Genomic DNA, 16,155 nt, shown 5'->3' with positions numbered 1-16,155 from the left:
TCAAAGGTTGTCAGCTGCCTGGAGCCTACCAGAGGGCAGTTAGGACTCTGAATTAGAGGTCGTGGGCAGAGGCCGTCCTGTGGCACCAGCTGATTCCAGAGGTCCACCACCTCTGCACCTCAGTTTCCTCCCCTGTAAGGTGGGGACAAAACTTTTCACAAGATGGTTGTGAAATGAAAACGTTAAGTGCTTTTTCTAAAGCCCTTTCTGTGAAGTGCACTCCAAATGTACAAAGTTTCAACGTCTACGAAATTTTATCAAAGCCAAGTGCCTTAGGCACATAAAGCTCATGGCTTTAAAATACCTGACCTGCTAATTGAAGCAAAACCCGATAACGATTTTTGCTGGCAATTAGGTCAACTTGAAATAGGCTTCCTAAGGACTACTTATTAGCATGTGGGTCATCCCTCTACTTCAGGATGAGAAAATAGGTTAAATGTCCATGGTTAAATGTCCATGCTCCACCACAGTGTAGGTTCAAGGACAGAGACTGGGCGTGGCCACCTCCACCAGCCTAGTGTCAAGCTTCAGTCAAGAATAAGGTGTTTAGGGCCTTTGTGTACCTGAACCAATCCACTCGACAAGCATGTCCAGTCCCGAGCACCACGCTGGAGGTGACAGAAATCGTGAGTGGCTGGAGTCCACATCACCCGGGGAAGGAAGAGTCCATTTGGTGACGCAGGGCCTCAGGAGCGGCCTGGGGTGCAGGCAGATGGGGAAAGTGCACTAGAGGCCAGGCCATTCTCTTTCTTAAACTCAGAGGGAGGTCTGCTGTCTTATTTTTTAAAGAATACTCAAAGCTTTCTTAATAATGATCACTAAAGTTTATTTCAGGGATCCAAGTTGTGTCCCTAATTAACATTTTATTCCATCTAGTGCAAAAGAATATTAAGAAAAACTGAGAACATGTACCTACTTTGAGTGATACATAGCAACCAATGTTCCAGTAGGCTGAGTGGAGCTACACCCTCAAAGTCAGACACACACCCACCTTCCAGAGGGGCTGTGCCATGGAACACGGCATTGGGGTCTGCTCAGCTCCTCCCGTACAGGCACCAGCCACAGAAAGAGGGGATCAGAGAGGCTGTTAGCTGGGTTCACACAAAACTATTTAAAATTCATGAGTCTTTTGTATACACTGCAAAACATGTGATGGAATCAGGGGGCACCAAGACTCGTTATTCCAGAAATGCTTCAGGGTTTGAGAGATCAAACCAGGATTCAAAGCGGTGAGCCATGACAGGGCTCCTTGAGAGCAGGAAAAACAAAGACCATACACACAGAGATAATATCCCCAAAGCAGCATTTATTTACCCATTAATTCCAAAACATTTAATTTAGAAGTCTGGCATTTCATAATTACCCATCTTGATTGACATGGGCTGACACACATGGCGCTGTCAGGATACACAAGGACAATAGCCAAATAGTTACAAAAAAATAAATCCATGATTCTTAAAACAGTAGCAACCAACAAAAAAAAAAGTTACAGGTATCAAAACTTTAGATGCATTGCATTAAAAAGAAGGTTTGTGCACATCATAATTTAAAGAGGCAAACAAGGCGCTACTGAAACCTCACGTTAAAGTTTATTATTAAGCTGATGGAAAGGAGCAAGTGGTCTCTCCTATCAGCTTCCCTTAACAGTTTTCCATTAGCTAAGAAAGAGATGGGAGGGGTGAATTCACTTTTGCATGCACAGATGTACTGCTTTAACAAAACACTAGCAGCTGGTTTTAAGTGGACCATTTAAATACCAACTGTAGCCTGTGTGGTTAATTCTCCTAACTTCCCCGAGGAGGCTTTCGCCTGCACTTCACCCAGATCAGCAGGCACAGGAAAATGCCTCCTTCAGAATGCACCTGTCTGCACAATTCAGAAAGGGAGCTCCCGTGGGCTCAAAGCAACCATCAGTCCAGCAATGCCCATAGATTTACCTGGAACTGCTTCCCGGGGGCGGAGAGCAGATCTGAGTAGCTGTGCTGCCATACAGATAGGTTTAGCACTAGATACTTAGTGACTGTGGCGAGGAAGGACCGGTGGTGATGGGGTGGGGGCGGGGGCGGGCCGAGGCGCTCAGTTGCCTTCTCCGGCTTCCTCGTCCTGCTGGTCGCTCGTCCAGAGGGTGAGGTTGTCTCGCAGCAGCTGCATGATGAGCGTGGAGTCCTTATAGGAATCCTCGTTTAGTGTGTCCAGCTCGGCTATGGCGTCATCGAAGGCTTGTTTGGCTAAGAGGCAGGCCTGCTCGGGCGCATTCTGGATCTCATAGTAGAACACGGAGAAGTTGAGGGCCAGGCCCAGCCGGATGGGGTGTGTTGGCTGCATGTGTTCCTTGCTGATTTCGAAGGCTTCCTTGTAGGCTGCCTCCGAAGCTTCGACCACACTGTTCTTCTTCTCGCCGGAAGCCACCTCTGCCAGGTAGCGGTAGTAGTCGCCCTTCATCTTCAGGTAGAAGACCTTGCTCTCATACTGGAAGTCATTGCAGTTCTTGATGAGGAACTTGTCCAGCAGGGCCAGCACATCATTGCACACTGTTTCCAGCTCCTTCTCGATCTTCTCCCGGTAAGCCTTAACCTTCTCCAGCTTCTTCTCATTCCCGTCGGCCATGGTTTTCTGCTCGATGCTGCTGATGACCCTCCAGGAAGACCGTCGGGCACCGACCACATTCTTGTAGGCCACGGAGAGGAGGTTTCGGTCTTCATTGGAGAGAGGTTCGTTGAGCTCGGTCACCTGCAACATCCCCAAAAGATAAACACTGAGACCCGAGTCTGAAAACCCTGGAAAGAGATCTTCCCTTCAACCCAGTCAACAACCCTCCTCAAAAACAGGATTACAGACAAGCCACTCAAGAAAAACCAACTGGACAAGGATCCTATCTGAAGGGAGACTGCAGTCTAACAGAAGAGATAGATATTAACTCAAAATATTAGTGATAAGGACTCTGAAAAAGTCATAATTTAGGCCTTCTAAGATGCCGCCTTCACCTTGGCGGAGGTGTGGGGATAAAGATGTTGATGGAACGTTGTGAGGTGCTGGCGCACAAGGAGGTGGTGGGGAAAAGCCCTGAGGCTCAGCTATTCTGCGTAAGATATTCTCACAGTAAAATCATACAATTCCTTTGTCAAATGTTCAAAGGTTATCACAGACTGGAAGTCTACTTCCAGCTTTCTATTCTAGAAAGAACCAATCACACCTCCCTCAAACACTTATTAACAAAGAAGAGCTTCCCAGATGAGCTCAAACACCACACAGATCTAGTGGCCAGAGTTTCACCCTGGTTACACGTGGAACCCCACCGGTAAACCCAGCCCTCCCCCAACCCAAAACGGATGCATTAGTGACAGTAAAGTGTCCCCAGTCTCTGCTGAAAGGAGGCATAACTACTCAGCAGCAAGCTTTACTCTGACCTACCTGACAGGAAACCCTCACTGCCCATCAAGGATGGAAGCACCAATTATTTTAAGTGGAAACGTTAAATTTCAAATTCTTCATGATGCCAACTGCAAGCGAGCCAGCTGTGTCATCAGTAGAAGGAGCACTGGACTTTGCTGTGCTGAGCTGTGCCACCAAAAAGTCATGTTGAAGTCCTAACCACTGGTACCCGTCAACGTGACCTTATTTGGAAACAGGGTCATTGCAGGCGTCATCAAGTCAAGATGAGGTCATACTGCATAAGGAGGATCCTAAATCCAATGACTGGTGTCCTTATAAGAAAAAGGGAGATCTGGAGACGAAAGCCATTGCCATGTGATGATGGAGGAAGAGACTGGAGTGATGTGTCTACAAAGGCCAAGGATTACAAGGATTACCAGGAGCTACCAGAAACAAGGAGGGGCAAGGGAGGATTTTCCCCTAGAGCCTTCAGAGGGAGCACAGCCCTGCCGACACCTTGATCTCAGACTCTAGCCTTCCAAACTGTGATAAAATACATTTCTCTTGTTGTAAGCCATCCAGTTTGTGGTGGCTTTGTTTGGTGGTCCTAGGAAACTAATACAGACTTAGAATCAGAAAACTCTGGGCCCCAGCAAAGCCACTAACACACTAAACTGGCCTGTATCTTCTATAAAGTGGGGGGATTCCTCAACTATGTGACCTACTGGGAAAGGTCTTTAATTTTAAAAACAGAAAAAGAAAAAAGAAGAGCACTTAGAAAACCACAAAACTCAACAAAAAGGCATTACTTAAATCAAACTATAAGGACAGAACTTGCTCCAATGGAAGGGAAAAGCCAAGTCTGATGGAGAAACTTATTAACATAATAAAACAGACATGCTTACCATGGATTAAGAAGACTGAGCAGTAGAGAATCAGAAGTTTAAAAAAAATGAATTAAAAAGGATGATAGGTCTATTTGAAAAATTAGTAGTTCAAGAACATAAGCAACAAATGTAATCATTAAGTGTGTAAAATTAGAAAACTTGTGCCAAGTTCTTAAAAGTGAAACACGCAACTGTCTACCACCACCTCCCTCTTCAACAAATCCCAGACAAAATAAAAATACCAGCTCCCTCTTCTAACTTCCCCATTTCTCTGTCCCCAGAACCCCTACTCTTCTGCTGCAAATCGTTAGCCAGGGATGGCCTCTCCCTCTGCCTAGTCAATCAGCCCAACCCACTTCCTCCTTCAGTGTGGTCTTCAGCTACAAGCCGCCCCTGACATTCCCCAGGAGGGCTGCCTGCAAGCCCGGCTCCTCATTCCTCCCCACAAAGACAAGAATGGTCTCCACGCTGGTCTAGGGCAATCCCCTCCTCTCTACTAATCCACAATCCATGCTCCCCTCAAGACCTGTAACCCCACTAGTTTTCTCCTCCAGGGAGTGCCTTTAAACACACCTGCTTACTAAAAGTATAAAGAGACATTGTAGATATTTTTCTGATAATTTGGCCTTTTAAGGAAGCAACCCTTATAAATCAAAATTCCATCTCAAATACTATGACAAATCTCAGAATGCTTGAATCCTTTAGCATGACACTTTTCTAGGCCAATATTCAGTAAAACAAAACATGAGGCAAGAACAGAATTTGAAAAGCTCTTCAGATCTTCCAAATAAGTAAATCCAACTAAGGCCACTTGATGTTAAAATGCAAATGACATCCATAAGGAGCCACTATATACTTCATCCTGCGACCAGTAAAGCTGCTTTTGTTGGACTATTGCGAAGACACCTCAAAGTATGTCCCCAGAGCACATCATTAAAATTGAGTGCATATCTGAAATATTTATATATTACACAGTGTTTGCACAAGGGGTGGTATCATTTACTCAAAAAAAATCTTAAGACATCTGGAGTTTAGCCTGAGCTAGCTGTGTGACCTTCAACAGAACACAGCTTTTCTGGGCATCAAAAGTCAAATAAGGGGGACCAGCCCAAACAGTCTCCAAGGACTTCTTCAGCTCTAAAATCCTAGGATTCCATTTTTCCTGAGCAACTATAACAGGTGTGGTAAGGCCTGAGGTCAATACTATTGAATATCAACATAAATGTGGGTGTATCTGTGGGTTCCAGGAATCCGAGGATCCCTTCTCCATCAGGAATAAACTGCCAAAAAAGGCTACTGGGCAATATTTATGACACCTTCACAAGAAAAATCATTGACTAGGAGTGTCAGTGTTTATGTAACAATCACCTGGTCGCCTGCCAGTCTGAATGAATCACTATCGGCATCAGCTGAGTGTGACTAACGGCTAAACGAGCATTGTTCTCAGAACCCCAGCCAGGGCCTAACTAGGAAATAACTGGATACGTTTAAATATAGTGTGTTTTAATACTCCTGGATTACAGCTCGGTTAACAAAAGGAAACTTATGGGAGGAAGATAGTTTTATTACTTGATCAGATAACTAAAGAAAATTGGGAGTTTCCCCCAGATTGGAAAATTATGGACTGAAGTAAAATCAGATGGCCTATTAAAACAAGATTTACAGCCAGTCTTGGCTGGTGATACTTACTGCAAATAACCTTCGCTAATGTCAGTTAGCACGAGTTCCCAACACTTCAAATTCCAAAACACGGGAGCCAGGAGACTTCAAGAGAAGTCTCGTCACCCACTAAGAGGCGCAGACACTGGGAGGCAAACGGTGTAGGGAAAGGAAAGCAGGAATGGGTCCCAACCATCCTAAGACTAAACCAGTGGGATGGCCATCTGCGGAGTCTACGGAGATGATTTACTGCATCTCAACAATCACAAGTTTCCAAATGGTTTCTAATTAGGAACAAAGACTAGACACGGATTTCTCGAGATAGAACTAGACAAAGGTTCTCAACCTTCTTTCTACTCCAACGCCAGTTTCAACACTCTCGTTTCCATTGCACACCAGCTGCGCCCAGTGCGGCCACCCCAGACATTATATCTTCACGTGGCTACACCAGCTCCAAGGGGTTCCACCACCTCTGCTCGCAGCCACTCTGCTGTCTTGTTCTCCTGCCCACCTCCCCACCCCAGGTAATTCTACTTACAGGCTTCCTGAAAACCTTAAATTGATGGACCCTTCCCATTCAGGAAGGCTCTCCTCTCATCTCCTTTGAGGACTGGACTCCCTGCCAGCCATTCTGCTCATGTACATCCTCACCACGCAGCCTTTGGCTGCACCAACTCCCTTCACCCATTTTCTCTGCTCTGGACTACACAGCATTTCTGAAAGTCACGAACAACCTGGTCGGCTATGAATTCATTTATCTTCCTATGACACCACTGGCTTACTCAAAAATCCCTAAGGGCCTCCTCCCACTAACTCACAAGGCAATAAACTATGTGTTTGTGAGTAAAAATAGACCCGCTGCCAAAAACAGCCCAGGGACTATTTGGGAAAACTTAAAGTTCTGAATCTGGGAAACATCCAACCTCAGAAGGAACACTGAGCAAACAAAAAAACATCACCCCTGAGCTGCCAGGCCACACTGCTCAAGTTGGGGTTGATGCGACGACTCCTGAACAGCGCTCTCATCCTTCACAGCTACACACACACAGCACAGCCACCACCCCGAACTTTATAGCTACCCACACGCACACGCTACCAGCAAGCTTGCTTTTGATATAAGAGCTTATAACAGAAAAAAAACAATCCTCATGAATAATTGCATAAACATAACCACATAATAAAATCTTTAAGCTTCTTTGGCAGAACCCTGTATATATTTAAAAAAAAGAAAAGAAAAGAAAAGTGAGCTTGAGGGATGAAAGCTTTTTCGGCTGATTGTTTCCCAAGTTAATGCCCTGAAAGTGAGGATTCTGCCTGTACCCCAGCTGGCAAAGCACCTGCCATTGGTCACCACTTGCCCTAGCCTGGAAAGACTGCCCTCTGTCTAAACCAGGGCGAAGCTGCAGTTCTGCAAGGCTGGGAGAGGGGCCAGCTTCAAGCTCAGAGCAGGTGAGTTCAGGTTATGAATATTCACTCTAAGCTTAACATTAGTCAAAATAGCTCCCTTTGTATCGTTAAGAGACCACCTTTGTCTTGCTCTGAACATAAGTAAACATTTTCACAGGTCTTGGCAGGCATTATATACAACCCCATCTGAACAGCGTCACTCTACCCTACTGCCCCTGAGGCACCAGGACCGAAGGCTTCAGAAGCTGTGCCAGTTCCCATCACAGGGAAGTGCCAACACCCACCACCAAGGAGGGGATGCCACTGCGGCGAGGAGTGGGAGGGGCAGCCTCAACCTGGACACTTGGGAGCATCTCACCAACAATCTAGACACTGAAATTTGGGGGCCTCTAGGCTTACAAAATATACTAAAAGCAATATGGAGAAACAATTTCCTAAAACACCACAACTATAATGTAACATAGTCTTGCACTTCTCAATTCATAGCAAGAACTCAAATTCAATTAATACTTTGCTTCTTAAGCTAAAAAAACTGGTCTTCAAGAGAACAAGCAAAATCCAGATGAGTCCGCCTTTCATGCTCCCCTGCTGCAGCTAAGAACCGTAAGTGGTAGATTCTGTTTTTAATCAAATTTGGCAAAAATGACTTACATCTAATAGAGGGAATTATTTGTTCAGTAAGCCCACTTATGTTAACGGCTTGGAACTTAGTCACCAATGATGACAATGGCTAATAGACCAGAAAGTATACTAGAAAGAAATATGATTCCTTAGCCTCATGGGGCATTGTCACAGTGGTTAAAGTGAGAGCTCTAAATTTGAGAGTTCAAATCTTCCCTTTACAACTCGACCTTGAGAAAATTAATCTCTTCAAATCTCATTTGTAAAATGGAGTTAATAACAGGATCCATCCAGAATTGTTCTCAAGATTAAATGAAAATGTACACACGGAATAAAAGCTACCATTTACTGAGTGCCTAATAGGTAAAATGATGAATTTCATAAACTTGATGAATTGTAACATGGAAAACATATCTGGGGTATCCCCTCCCAAACCGTTTTTCTGGAGAAGTGTGACACTGCAGTCTACCACTATGTTAAATTCCAGACAATGATGAGAAAATACATTTTTGGTTTCCTTAAAGGAGTAGTGAGGTCCTTGACTGTGGGAGCTCTTCCGGGGATAATGCAGGAACCCCAAATCCAGATGGGGACCACAACTCCCACGTCACTGCAGCAAAGCTATGTGAACTGTTCACCAACTGAAGTGTCTTTTAACTAATATTGCAAGAATAATGCAGAGACTTCTTCCTTCCTCAGTCAATACGTGACAAAGCGATACTTACATGGGAAACACGGCTTGCTAGTTTACATAGATTTCAAACGGTAGTACCAATGTGGCTTTAAGATGTCACACTAACCACAATTCTGGTACACCTCAAAATCATACTTAGTTTCAATATCTGCAACATGGGTTAGGTCTCACCCTGGGCCACTCAGCTGTGCTCTCCTTTTACATACCACCTGCTCACTTCCCCACTTCCCAGGATCTCACAGCTGTTGGAATAACAGCCTCTGGCCACTGGTCGGACCTCTTCCCCTCCGACCCATTTCCTTAAGCTGCAGCTTTGTTGCCTGCACTTAAGATTGCTACAGATATGCATCAAGTCCTTCAGACATATTTCTCCCCGTCCTTTGTCAACCTTGTAAGCGATGTTAAAACACACCATGCCATCCCAAACAATTTTGACATTTTAAAACTTCATGATTGCCCCTATGTTTTAATATAAAAGAGGACTAAGAGCAATAAATGACATGACTGAATTGTCTGTCCATGAATATTCACTAGAAATCTATCTGGTTAGTTATCCTCTTTCCTTAGAATCACTTGGTATTATGCACAAATATTTTTATGCCACTTTATGGGTTTATCTCATAGTTCTCATAAGATGGTACTGTACTCATTTTATAGAGGTTATGAATTGTATAAGGGCATTCCAAGCCTGGTCTAGAAAGGACTTGGGTTCGAGAATCTTTCACAGTGTTTCTTTCTACGTAAGGGATAAGGTACGAGATGGGGGAGAGCTGGAAGAAACGTCTTTACTTCACTTCAAAAACATTTCTTGCCCCTTCAAATTAGGAGGAGAGGCAGGGAACTGCAGTTCTCAACTGATGTGACCCAACACCTTTGTTTCCAACATGCGTGATTTCTTAAAGCCTTACCGACAGCATCCTCCAGGTGACGCTGGTAGCATATGGAACATCAATCATTACAGGGAGGCAATATTATTAGCTACCATTTAAATTATAAAGGAAACAGAAAACAAGTTAGAAGAATGAAAGCTGAAAGCCCACTTGATAGTAACACCAACATTACAACCTTCACGCTTCAGAGGACCAGAAGACAAGAGATGTGAGCTTCAAGGTCACAGAGTGGTGGCATCAGAACATCCCCTCACTCAGGTGCGGTAGAGAAGCCTACTTACCTGCCCTGAAGAAAACCCACACAAGCCCAGAGGGTTATCAGAATTCCAACTCTTTCCAAAAGCTATATTTTAGGTCTATGATATTAATGAAATAGGGACTGAGTCTTCTCAATAACATTAAGAATTTAACGTACAAACATCAACAGGTAAAACATGAGAAACAGTTTTCCACTGACCCTTGCCAAGTCCTTTCCAATAAATATATTCCATTAATTTAGATGACCAAAAAAAAAAAAAAAATTCTTTAATAGAAGAAACAGGCATACTGACCAAAAAAGTTCTTATTTTTTAATAGGAGTTACCTTGAGGGAATGTTTATCACAATTCTGAAATGACATAATTAGAGTGTGCACTGAATTTTCAATGGCCTATCCGACCCATCAATCATCTCAGATACAGATATTACATATTCCCAATACATGAAAGGGTCCATTAGTTTGCAAAATCCTACCTTAATGTCTCAGAGAAAATCTGTGGACACAAGTAGGTAGCTGCAGGAAAGCATTTTTCAAGCCTGCTTTCGAAGACCAGAAAACCAATTATTTTCTCTCCACAAACTGTATTCCATTCCGGTTACATCTCTGCATTCTTTCCTTACTTCCAATTTCAAGTTGCCTCGGGTTTCCTATAGCTCCAAAACTACCTTCTAGTCATTTTCCCTTAGCCTCAATTCACTTTGCTTCCAGCCCCATCCCTTCTTTATTCCCCAAAAGGCTCCTAAAACTGCGGCCTTCAAGTCCCACTTGCAGGATAGGCGAGGGCTTCGCTAAAATGTCCAGAGAGCAGCCTCAACCCACACAATCCCAGTTCCACTCGGTGACTGGGGAAAAGAGGCGCACTTAAGTGTCACTTGCTGTGTGGAGAGAAGTGGCTTTATCCCAAATAAGCTTAAGCTCAGGACCCCTTCCAAGGAAATGCACTCAGTCAGTCCTGTTTCTGTAAAATTTGCTAAACTCATATACCCTACTTTTTTTTTTCTTGTAAGACCCCCAGAATTACACAGACTTCAGGTCCCAAACCTAAATCGTCCCTGGTCTGGATGAAAAGCTCCTACCTGGCCCACAACACCATGATCAACTCCGCATCACCAATGAATCAACAAATGGGTCGTGGTGGTGGTGGTTTCCAAACACCTGGTTCAACGTGTGACGTGAACAACATGGAAAAGATAACCCTTCTTACCTGGATAATCCTGAACAGGGACCTCAACAACATGTTTCATATATTAATATCAAAAGCTTTAAAAGGAATTTTTCACATGACTCTGAAATTTTACGGAGCCTCTGTATTTGTAGTTTTTTCTCTAGGAAATCCCCTCCCAAGGCCCTAAGAAGGGCAAATGAGCTATATAACCCAGGGCAGTAGTTCTTGAACTTAAACCCAATAGCACTTGCCATGAGGGTTGGTTCAAGTGCAGATCTGAGTCCCACCCCCGCGAGTTTCTGAGTCTGTAGGTCTAGGGTGGGGCCCCGGCGGATCCTCCCACGTCTCAGGAGGTTGTGCACTGGGTGAACATGGCACGTTGGCGGCCGCAGCTGTGGCTCTACCCCTCTGTGACCTTGACGCAGAGAGAAATAATGTTCATTAAGAGAAAACGTGAACTACTGTGAGGAGACAGGGACAGTGAGAGGGTCACCGGAACTCTAGGTCTCAGACACGCAGGTGGTGTCTAATCCACCGCATTGGCCAGGGTGTGGCCGGCCGCGACTCCTTCCCCGGAAATGGAGCTGCAGACGAGTCTCCGCGGGTCTCGGGAAGGCAAAGGCACAAGGGCTCGGCTCCCCCAGGCGTCAGGACCCGTTTTAGTCTCCGGGCAGATGGGCGCAACATCCAACCTGGGAGGGGGCCCCACGCCCGCCGCGCTCCCGCCCGCGTCCTCGTCGGACTTCAGGATGGGGGGTCTCCGCACACAAAGCGGACCCCGGGCGCGGGAGAATGGAACCAGAACGATGCCGGCGAGCAGAGCAAAAGCGGATCCGCATTACACCGAGTTCAGGTCGTGGCAGCGGAAACCAGGAGAGACAGGGCGCTACTCACTAGGTGATTATTACAAGTTGGGGTGTGTGGAGGAAGGCGAGAGGGGGTGACCCAGCCTGGCAGAACGGTCCAGCAGGAGGAGTGCGGCTCCCTCACGCTCCCTCGAGCACCCTCCCCCACCCGCGGCTCCGAGGTGGGATGCCGCGACGCCCGCCCACCCGCGGGGTCCACGCCGCGCCCCCTCCCTGGACACCCTCCCGGCCCGGCCGCAGGAAATGGCGGGGCGCGCGGCGGGCGCGGGAAGCGCAGGCTGAGAGCGGGCGGCCGCGCCCAGGGGGGCGGGGGGGTTGCCCCTGGCCCGGAGGGGGCCGCCGCCCGGCCGCCCACCCCTTCCCTGCGCCGGGCCCCCGGCCGGCCGCCCAGGCTCCCGGCGCGCTCACCGCCTTCATGGCGGAGGCCATGTCGTCGTAGCGCTCCGCCTGCTCGGCCAGCCGCGCCCGCTGAAGGAGCTGCTCGCGGTCCCCCATGTCGCTGAGCCCTGCCTCGCCTCGCGCCCCGCTCCGCTAGCTCGCCCGCTCGTCTTCTCCGGTCGCAGGGGAGGCCGCCGCCGCGCACGCGCACTGGCTCGCCGGCCGGCCCAGGCTGCAGGCAGCAGGTAGCGCCGCTCGCCCTCTCGCTGGCTCGCCCCGCGCGCTGTGGCTCGCGCCCCGGACACCGCCTAGAGAGGACAGGCGGCCGCGCGGGGGGATGGGAGGACGAGAGGACGCCTGCGCAGTGGGAGCGGCCGGGCTGGGCGGCGCGGAGCTGTGCGAGTGGGGGGGGAAGGGCGGGCCAGCCCTAACGGTCTATTTCAAGGTGACGTCACCTTCTATAAATAGCTGAGGCCACCGCTCCGCCCCAGAGCCGCGCAGGCGCCTAGCGAGTGCTGCATTTAACCGCCGCAGAGGTGGAGGTGGGAGAGGGGAGGGCTGGGGCTGGGACGGCGGAGCGGGGGTGGGGGTTGGGGCCTCAGTGATGGCGGCCGTGCAGGCAGCGCACTGTCACGGCCCCACCCGGAAAGGCGTCTCTGAGTCCAGGTTAGAGGTCTGCCTTGAGAAGGGCCCCAAAAGCAAATAAACCTAGTGCTTGGGGAAGCCAGGAGGCCGCGTGCCCGAGGAACGGACGGGCCCCGGACGCGCCCCCGCCCAGCCTGGCCGATGGGCTTCTGGGGGCCACACCCTGAGCTTCGGTCAGCACTGGCCGGGCAGGATCAGGTCCGGCCTTTGGGGACAGCCCCACGCACATTCACTCACTGCGTCCCCGTCCTGGGAAGTGGCCTTGTGCAGACTGTGCCCTCCACGGGAGGAGAGACTGAGTGGCCCCGCTGGGACGGGTAAGAGTCACCACACACTTGCTAGGAGCTGGCCCGGTGCTAGGCCTTTCCAGGCATGATCCTATTTAATGCTCACAACCCTCCACCCCTGGTGGGCCCTGCTGGCCTCCCCATCTGTCAAAGCCAGACTAGTGACTTGCTCAAGGTTACACAGCCTGAAAGTGGTGGCAGTTTCCTCCTGTGGCAAAGAGGAGAGTGGACCAGCTGGTCACTGAGCCCAGTCCTGGCATTCCATGCTGAGGACCCCTGGTGCCAGGCGCTGGTCTGGGTCCCGGACATGGGAGGAAAATCCCAATCACTAAAGCATGGCCAGACTTAGTACAACATGCCAAGGAGAGTGCAGGCGAAGGGGCCTTATGCTCGCTGAGCATTTTATTGAGCACCTACTGCATGCTCAGCACTGGGGGAAGGAGTAGCCACAGAATAAGTAAGATACAGCCCCTGCCTCTGAGAAGCGGAGGTCTAAAAACCGAAGAGCAGGTAAGCTGGACCTTGAAGGAGGTGAGAGTCAAGGAAAAGGTATTAGGGAGGGGGGTCCAGCAAGGGTGAGGGCTTGGCAGTGAGGATAGAAACAAAATGGGGAAGAGAGAGGCCTGGCAGTGGGACATGAGGTGGGGTAGAACAAGATCATGGAATGTTTTCAGTGCCAGGCTGAAGATTTAAGGCTTTATCCTTAGGTAATCAGGAACCACCAGAGGCATGGAAGCCATATTTCAGGCCCAGAATCTTGCTCCACAGAGTTAGATGCATTGGAAGGGAGAGGGAGGGACTGAAGAGTGGGCCTTTTCTGGACCTCAGTTTCACCATCTGGAGAACTGGACTTGAAGGACTGTTTAAAGCACTGTAGAATAGAAGAAATCCTGGAATGTCAGAGCTGGCAGGACCCTTAGACTCACCACTGTCCAACCCCTTATCCTGCATAAGGGGAGAGTGAGGTATCAGGGGGAGGAGAGGCTGACCCCAGTTTGCACAGCCAGCAGAGCTGGGACCTCCATACTAGGTCTCCTGCCTCCTGGGCCGCCTTCCACCTGCTGTGATGCTACAGTGAGGACCTCAGTACCCATGACACAGCGTTTGACTGGGAGGAAACCCCCACCCCAGGCTTCTCCATGCTTTGAGGATTCACCTTTGCTAACTACAAATGGAATCGAGGTTAACAAACCAGGCTGATCTTTCCCCTAATGAATATCGTTAAAGAGTATGGTAGATAATAACTTGTCATCCACCATGGGCCTGATGAGGACGGGTTCCCGTGAGAGGTGAGAGGAGGGCCAGCAGTGGGGGGACCTCCACAGTTCCTTCCAGCCCTTAGAGGGATTAGAGCCCTTCTAACTTCTGATCATGTTGGACCGAGATTGATTTCAAAACAGTAAAAATCAGAGAGACTGGAGCATTCTAAATAACTGATTTTGACATTCATAAATGTCAAATGGGGGGACAACTTTGGTTCGCCCATAAAGCTTTGCTTTCCTTCTCACCAAACTTCACTGTCTCCACCTCCTCACCACCCACCCACCACCCCCACCTCAGCCCAGTGTACTCTGGCTCTACCCCCACTCCTCCACCTAGGTGGCCCTTGCTGTGGCCACCAATCCAAGGTCACTGCACAGTCCTCACTTTCCTGGCCCTCTTGGCTGCACTTGGCACAACTGCTCGCCCCTCCTTGACAGGCTCACCTCTTAGCTTTCATGACCTTGCACTCTCCTGGCTCCCCTCTGTTGCTCCAGCCACTCCTATTCCGTCTCCTGTGTGAGCTTGTCTTCTCAGCCTACCTGGAAATTCGGGGGTTCCTCAGAGCTCTGCCCAGGCCCTCTGCCCTATCCTGGGCGACCTTATCCACGCCCACTCTTGAATGGAAGGGGACATCTACCACGTTGCCAGCACTGGGCCAGGTGCTTTGCAGAGATGGGCATATTTTTTCCCTCAAGATACCCCTGTAAGGTAGGTAGGATTTCCATTCCCTTCTTACAGATGAGGAAACTGGCTTGAAGATGTTCCATGTCTTGAATAAAATCACACAGCTGGTAATCAGCAGAGCCAGAATTCAAGCTCAGTTCTGTCAGACTCCCAGGCCTGATGGCCCCACGATGTCGTGAGGTGTGAGCTGACAAGGGGTCAAGGTGTGACTCCCCTTTGGGGGTCATTCAGATTGTAAAAAGCACACACAAGTCTCCCTCTTGTAGCTTATACACTTATCAGCGTCCATCTCCTTCACCCTCGGGAGAGAGCTGCCCACTCCCCAAAGTCTTGTAAATAAAGCCAGGATGACCACCTTGGATAGGTCACCTACTCCCAGGGCTCTAAGTCCTATCAAGCATGTAGCTTTTGAACAATTTCCAAGAGGGCCTCTGAACCAGGGGAAGGGGGCTGATGATCAAGGTCAGACACACTGTGTGGCCCCCAGAGCTCCGAGCAGGTACCCAGAGCAGGGGCCAAGTCCGCTGCATCTTTACCTGGCAGGGTCTCACTCAGGGAACAGAATAAAACTCTGCCCCCAGCTATCCAAGGACATGTGTGTGATGTGATGGGGAAGAGGATCTGAACTCAGGTCTAAATCCTGCTCTGCCAGTTACCAGCTGAGTACCCTTGGGGAAGCCCCTTTTATTTTTGAATTTTATTTAATTTATTTTTTTATACAGCAGGTTCTTTTTTTTTTTTTTTAATTTTATTTATTTATTTATTTTTGGCTGTGTTGGGTCTTTGTTGCTGTGCGCAGGCTTTCTCTAGTTGCGGCGAGCGGGGGCTACTCTTTGTTGCGGTGCACGGGCTTCTCATTGTGGTGGCTTCTCTTGTTGTGGAGCAGGGGCTCTAGGCGTGCGGGCTTCAGTAGTTGTGGCATGCAGGCTCAGTAGTTGCAGCTCGCGGGCTCTAGAGCACAGGCTCAGTAGTTGTGGCGCACGGGCTTAGTTGCTCCGCGGCATGTGGGATCGTCCCGGACCAGGGCTCGAACCCGTGTCCCCTGCATTGGCAGGCGGATTCTTAACCGCTGTGCCAC

General features: G+C 48.7%; 1 protein-coding gene across 1 annotated transcript; it reads right to left on the bottom strand.

The window, feature by feature from the left end:
* Positions 1–1,286: 1,286 nt before the first annotated feature.
* On the bottom strand, positions 1,287–12,532 carry YWHAH (tyrosine 3-monooxygenase/tryptophan 5-monooxygenase activation protein eta). The gene is made up of 2 exons (XM_061170391.1): positions 12,229–12,532; positions 1,287–2,730 (listed from the first exon to the last, which is right to left on the bottom strand). The coding sequence occupies exons 1-2, from the start codon at positions 12,313–12,315 to the stop codon at positions 2,077–2,079; spliced, it is 741 nt and encodes a 246-aa protein (XP_061026374.1). The 5' UTR covers positions 12,316–12,532; the 3' UTR covers positions 1,287–2,076.
* Between the last annotated feature and the right edge of the window lie 3,623 nt (positions 12,533–16,155).

Source organism: Eubalaena glacialis, chromosome 15, assembly GCF_028564815.1.
Source record: "Eubalaena glacialis isolate mEubGla1 chromosome 15, mEubGla1.1.hap2.+ XY, whole genome shotgun sequence".
Lineage (NCBI taxonomy): Eukaryota > Metazoa > Chordata > Mammalia > Artiodactyla > Balaenidae > Eubalaena > Eubalaena glacialis.
This window is presented reverse-complemented; position numbering and strand designations above follow the sequence as displayed.